The following is a 7284-nucleotide window of genomic DNA, read 5'->3' as shown; positions in this document are numbered from 1 at the left end:
AGTTGCTGAAATTACCAACTTTACTACTCTTCCAGATGGCAACACTGAATTCTCTCTCTCTGACTCCCTGATCTCTTCTCCAACGTGCTAAAAATGAGATCTGAAGATTGAATTCAGACTGTTGGTTGATGTAGCGGCGAAGGGGATTCTCGCCAAGGCCGATTCATATGACAAAATAACTCTGGAAAAGTTCCTTCTCATGGCCACTATTGCATCAAATCTTAAAATCAACTGGTCTGATGTCCTGTTCAAGACACTGGCTGCCATGATAAAGAAAGAGAATCAGTCTCAAGATTTTCAGTTCAAATCTGCCATCTACTGATTCAGAAGGGAGTCCAATGGTGGACATGGTTGAAGTTGGAGAGATCAAGCTATTCAACTGGAAAACGGTTGAAAATTTTATTAAAAAAATCTTCCAACCGATGAGGAGATTGTGTCTGTCAAAACAGAAACTGAGATTGAATTCATTAAGCAAAAAAAGACGCATGTGCTTCCCAAAGGTACTAAGAGAAAGCTGTGAAATCCAGCTCAGATGAAGAATCAAAAGATGATATACTGGTATCACAAGTCTTTAAGAAGAAATGGTCAGAAAAGCCCAAAGCTGCAAAAATCAAGATGATCAAGCATCTTTCTACACCGTTGATTCCTCCTTCGATCCCCGCAATTAAAGCAACAAAACTCAAAAGGATCAAGATTGCTAAACCATAGATGACATCCTCCTTCTCCAGTATTTTCCTCATTCATCCCACAGAAAAGGGGAAGAAAGTTTTGTTCGAGGATCCACCAAAAGACAACAATTTTCACACTGCCATTGTTCTGACAAGCGAGCGAGTGAACGAGATCGTTCAGCAGAAAATGGAAATGTTTGATAGATGGGTTGAATTTCGAACGGTCACAACCTTCGACTCGCTTATTCAAACCGGCAAGATCAAAGCATCTGCCAAACTTGAAATCTCCATTTGGAATGGACGGAAGCATATGATATCCTAACCCCTCTAATTTGAAGAGACTTCTTGGAATTACAGATGAAGGAAAGTGCTCTCCGAGCACTGATTCAATTGAAGAGGAACAATTATGTTTCCTACTTGCCCAATCGTAAAAGATGACTTGTCTTTCATTTCTCAACTTGAGATGGACGCTCTCTCACTCTAAATGATGGTCACTCAAAAGCGACAGGAATTTCAATTGCCTGAGGTTGGAGAAAAGGGCAAGTTTGACTCAGACTTGAACCTTGATGACGTGCTGGTTTCTGAGACCATCAAAGATCCATCCACAACTCAGGTACCACCATCTTCATCCCCTGTTATACTTACTACTTCTGTGACTGTAGAGGTACCATTTGAAACTGCTATGATCAGTGCTACGGTCCACATCCTACCAACTTCCGAGATCATTATAACAAAGGATATTCCCATTACTGAGACAATCTGTCAATAAGATGAACCAGGCCCCTCTATCGCTCCTCACAAGATCCATGAGGAAGATACATTTGTTCTAGATTCTGAACCAGTTATGCCTCTTCTCTCAGTGCATATTGGTCTTTCAGAAGTACAACTCATCTCTGCTGAAGAAGTTGTGCAATCTTTTTCTGACTTTGATCAGGACACAAATCACATGGAGACTTATTCTCCTTCAAAGTCTGAATCTGTTATTGCATACTGCTCAAGGCACTATTCAAGAACCGTTACTTTTTTCACCTCCTACTCCCAAGGATGACGGTGTAACTATTGTTTCTCTGCCTCTAGTCCCTTTTGTTGCTGAGAATCCATCAACCGGTCTGATAGCACAAGAAGTCCCAAGCGAAGCAATCCCTGCTTTGACTGAAGAATTTGACCTCGTGGTTGATGTTTTAGCATTCGAAATCGATGAACCTCAGCCTTCAAATTCAACCGAAAAAGCATCTTTTTCTCAATTGGCCTCATTCAAGGCTAGATTAATTTCTTCATCCGATCTATTTGAACCTGAAGAAGATAAATTTGTGGAGGAAGACAAACACAAGGAGGTATTGGACAGAATGAACACTATGGATTAATCGATTCTTGCTCTTGATCGGAAGCAATTTGATCTAAATGAAGCTTTTCAATCCATGAAATCTGACCTCTCCGAAGAACGAGACTCAAAGCCGCACAAGCAAAGAGAACATTAAATGTTTGCTGAAGAAAATTTAATGAAGTTGCAGCTGATAGTGACACATCATTCTAGCGTTAAAGGTTTACATTATTTATCTTTTCCAACCATTGGGATGATAGCTTATATAAGCATAGTTGAAGAATGCAGAAAAAGAGTTCGAAAAATTAAGCTTTTCAACCACGCTATTTCCAATCTACTAAAGCTTGGATACTCAAAGATCTGAGCGCTCAAAAAGTTTAAATACTTCATCGCTCATCAAGCACGCTATTTATATAAAGATATCTGATCATTCGAGGATCAACTTCGTGCTACTCAAAACTTAGTGTTCTCTCCTATTAGTAACATTTTGATCATTTGATTGATTGTGTTGTATGGTGAACCGAGAGTTGTTAAAATCCAGAAGTGTAAATTAATCATTAAAAGTTCCAAAACAGGCAGTGTGATAAGTCCTGATTGGAGTGGGCTGTTGCAATAAGTTTGTAAAGCCAAAGCCTTTTAGTGGAATATTTTCTAAAGAGGAAGAAGGGGTGACGTGAGAGTTTTATCTCCGAACACCCATAAAAATCTTGTGTCTTTACTTTCCGCGAGCACTTACATTTCAAACCGTTTCTTGTTAACAATCGTGCCAACAGATTAAAGCTATCATTAGAAATTTTGAACCGTTTTCGCACTTTTCAAGTGGTTCATATTTCTAACAGTTCGAGATAAAAAAAATTCAACCGCCTAAAAACGTTTGAAAATATATTTTAAAAGCAAATATTTCTAAGAAGTATATTCATCCCCCCTCTAAACTCTTTCCCGATCCCAATATTATCAATTAAATAAATAAATAAAATTTTAAAAAATCTATCAACTATTAACTAAAAGTAGGGAAAAAATGCATAGTGTTATTTCAATCTATTAATTAAATAATTAATTTTATTTAACTTAAAGTTTAAAAAATTAAGTCTGAATCTCTAAACACAAATTTATATATTTATTTAACTTGAAGTTCAAGAAACTAAGAACATATATTAATCATATATAAATCAATCAAATTAACAAATGGTAGAGCAACATTATATGATTATGTCCATCTTAATAAGTCGACGAATCACAATATGTTATTATTATATTATGATTATTACAAAAAATAAAGAACTAAAATTATTCATACATGACCTCACAATTATTTCAAATACAATAAAGCACCAACATCCACAAATATTTATTTAATCTAAATTTATAGATTGAAACCATATGAAAATCAAATAATAGATAATTAACAATATATGTATGAGTATTATAGATAAACATAAATGGAATAACGACAAATTTATATATTCATTTAACTTTAATTTAAAAATATTAAGCACAAAACCATTTTTTGTTATAAAAATAGAAATATATTATATGTTTAAAAAACATTAACCACAAATCTATATATTCATATAACTTGAACTTTAAGAAAAATTAAGTTCGAATTACTAACCACAAATTTATATGTTTATTTAACTTGAAGTTTAAAAAATTAAATGTTAATTTTTTTTGTTATAAAACCTAGGAAAAATATTGTTGGTTTAAAAAATAGTAATAGTTATCCACTTTTTCATGTGAATGAATGCACTGTAAAAAAAATAAGCAAAAAAACTCAATAGTATTCGACTTCTTATTTGAAAGAACGTATAGTTATGTATCAATTAAATTTAAAAAAATATCAATTATAAAGTAATAGTGGGAAAAAAGAAATCAAAGTAATATATCAATTAAATAAATTAGTTAATTAGGTAATTAAATCAGAAAATCGAAAAGTTATCAAAATAAATAAATAAAATATTAATTAAGTAATAATGAGAAAAGTCGATAACTAAGTAAATTCACAAATCAAACTCATATGGTATATAAATATATAAGTAAAAAAACTAAAAGAAATCTTTATAGGTATATAAATATAAATATACAAGGAAAAAAAGTAAAAGAAATCCAGCTAGCCAATATGGAGTTTGTCAAGCATAGGCCAACCAATGTTGTCTCATTTCTTGTTGGCCGACCTTGGATGGTTGTGACAAATTGACAAACACATGAACCACTATTTCATGCAAACTAATTTGCTTTTTATTCCAAAATTCCTCATACACCAATTGCCTCTCTCATTCAAGGCCGGCTAATGTCTCTTTCATTTCAACTCCATTGCCATTTCCGGAATCCTTATTATTTTTATTCGTCGTCATTCGCAAAAATTAAGGATATGTATGCCGACGTTACTCTTACCGAAATTCACGTCCATTAAAATTCAAACATTTTTCGTTTTACAAAAACCTACATTTGGTGATTATAGTACATAGAATCAAGTCCGTATACTAATCCAAACACCACGTCTCTGCTGTTTTCCTGACAATATATTTGTTGTTGTAGCTTCTATTGTAATATTTGAATTTTGTCACCTAACTCTTTTTGGTTTAACTAATGAATGGAAATATAATAACTTAATCAACAACAATTGTTGTTGCTTAGATATAAACATTGAGGAATAATTCTTCGAATTGGAATCTGTCAAGTTAACGTTTTCTTTCAAAAGACTTTCATTTATTTCCGGAGATTAATTAGGACAAATTGTTTTCAAGACAAAATAAAATTGATTTAACTCAAAATAAGTTACTAATTCTCCCATTTTTTTTAAACAAAATATATTAATATTTGGTCTTTCACAATAAAATACAACTCAATTTTGACAATGCATATAAGTCTGTCTTATAATTTATGGATCAAACTCAAATAATTTTATAAAATAAGATGCTTCAGTCTTTTGTGTGTGTATGCAAATTAATCTTATTTATTTAAAAAATTATTTAATATAAAAACTCGACATGCAATTACTATTTAAAACATAAGACCTCAACTTGTCCTCCATAGTCTTTCACCTCAACCGAAGAGAATATACTCGTCCGAGATAGTTTTAAAAGTGTGCAAGCCATAGCAACCTTAAATCAGCATCATACTAAAGAGAAGACTTAATCATAGGTAGCTAGCCATGATGAATGGATGGCAATATTTTCCTACATTGGAAAATTTTGATCAAGATTCGGCTATTCGGCAGTTTTGCCCTGCTCGAGTTGAGCAAGAACAAGGAGAAGAGTGGGGAGGAATATCACAAGATGAAGAGATGGATATGTGGCCTACTTGTATGGATGGAGTGATTGAATTGCCACCAACTGAGGTGGAGGAAATCGTCGACACTTTCTTTAACGTCGAATGCTTCGAAAGAGATAATGCCAACAAGTCCTCAGATGGAGGAAATGACATTTTTGGTGGATTCCAAGAAGAGAGTCCCTTACAGTTTTCCATTCTTGATGATTTTTGTTATGAGGCAGATGTTCCACTGATGGTTGAAGAAGATGAGACCAAAGATTACGGGCTTTTCGTGCCTTGTGAGAGTGCAGGATATGAGATGACAGATGGAGTGGATCAAGGACTACAACTGGTGCATTTGCTATTAGCATGTGCCGAGGCCGTGGGGTGTAGGGACACGCAACTAGCGATTTCGATATTAGCACAGATTTGGCCTTGTGTTAATCCTTGGGGAGATTCTCTGCAGAGAGTCTCACACTATTTTGCAAAGGGATTGAGTTCTAGGCTATCTTTTTTGCAGAAGGTTAACCCGAATGGTTCATTCACGAGTGTAATTGGTGAGGTGTCCTTGATTACAAGAGAGGAAAAGAGTGACGCTTTTTCTTTGTTACACCTAATGACTCCTTATATCGGTTTTGGTTTCTTGGCTGCGAATGATGCTATATCTCAAGCAGCGATAGGAAAAGACTCTTTGCACATTGTTGATCTAGGGATTGAGCATAATCTCCAATGGCCTTCTTTGGTGAGAACTTTGGCACGTCGAAGCGAAGGCGGCCCGAAATTTATCAGAATAACGGGGATCATTGGGGATGAAGACCCGATGGATCTTGAAAATAGTATGAAGGGACTTTGTGAAGAAGCCAATTCTCTTGGCATTTGCCTTGAGTACCATTTGCTGGCAGAGAAAGTGTCGATATCGTCGTTGACTCGAGAAAAACTCGAACTAAGAGAAGGCGAGGCCTTGTTTGTGAACGCCATGATGCACTTACACAAGCATGTTAAGGAAAGTAGAGGGTCTTTGAAAACCATTCTTCAATCAATCAAGAAACTGAATCCAGCCCTCCTCACTGTGGTTGAGCAAGATGCCAACCACAATGGACCTTTCTTTCTTGGAAGATTTTTGGAATCTCTTCACTACTATTCAGCCATATTTGATTCCCTCGAGGCCAGCTACCCAAGAAGTAGCCCACAAAGGATCATGATCGAAGAATTTCACTTCGCAGAGGAAATCCGAAATGTTGTAGCCTATGAAGGCTCTAACAGGATTGAGAGGCATGAAAGGGCAGATCAATGGCGACGGCAACTCGGTCGTGCCGGTTTTCAAGTGGTGGGATTGAAGTGTTTGAACCAAGCTAAATTGCTGGTATCTGATTATGGGTGTGATGGTTATACCGTGGGAAGTGAGAAGGGCTTCCTGCAGCTTGGATGGAAAGGGAGACCAATAATGCTAGCATCAGCATGGCAAGTCAACAATTGAATTATATTCTTGTTTTACTGTAAACTCATTCATTTTAACCTCATATTTCATTCGAGAGAGCATGCAGGCATTATTTTCCAGTTTATTTGTTTACCGTTATTGTGTACGCCATTTTATCGCGCGGAGTCTATATTGTATACAATCGTATTGTTGTACCAATTTGTGCTTTCTTTAGAGCAGACGGCATTTAACCATTTAAACACATGAAAAATTTATATCAAAAATATTATTTATTATTGTAATTATAAGCATGATTGATCTATCTCACAATGAACAATGTTGATTAGTTTAACAGATAAAAATACGTGAGATCGTCTCAAAAGCCACCTACTAAAATTATGATAAAAAGAAATTATTATCTTGTGATCAAATTTATTTTATTTTTCATATTGGCTATCAAATAAAGAAATTATATTGATTTACTTGACGTTGTGAATGATGTGTAAAGATCATGTCATAGTCATCGAGGTCATTTATAAATTCAAACTTATAATTAACAATTATTTTTTTATTACAAACAAGAATTTAAACTAGGTAAACTAACTAAATATATATAATGAGATATCATG

General features: G+C 34.7%; 1 protein-coding gene across 1 annotated transcript; it reads left to right on the top strand.

Annotated features, from left to right (window-relative positions):
• The first annotated feature begins 5055 nt into the window (after positions 1-5055).
• On the top strand, positions 5056-6837 carry LOC142550856 (GRAS family protein RAD1-like). The gene has a single exon (XM_075659903.1). The coding sequence runs from the start codon at positions 5141-5143 to the stop codon at positions 6713-6715; it is 1575 nt and encodes a 524-aa protein (XP_075516018.1). The 5' UTR covers positions 5056-5140; the 3' UTR covers positions 6716-6837.
• The last annotated feature ends 447 nt before the right edge of the window (positions 6838-7284 follow it).

The sequence above is a fragment of the Primulina tabacum genome, chromosome 7 (genome assembly GCF_025594145.1).
Source record: "Primulina tabacum isolate GXHZ01 chromosome 7, ASM2559414v2, whole genome shotgun sequence".
In the NCBI taxonomy this organism is placed as follows: Eukaryota; Viridiplantae; Streptophyta; class Magnoliopsida; order Lamiales; family Gesneriaceae; genus Primulina; species Primulina tabacum.
Note: the sequence above shows the minus strand (reverse complement) of the source record. Positions and strands in the feature narration are given on the sequence as shown.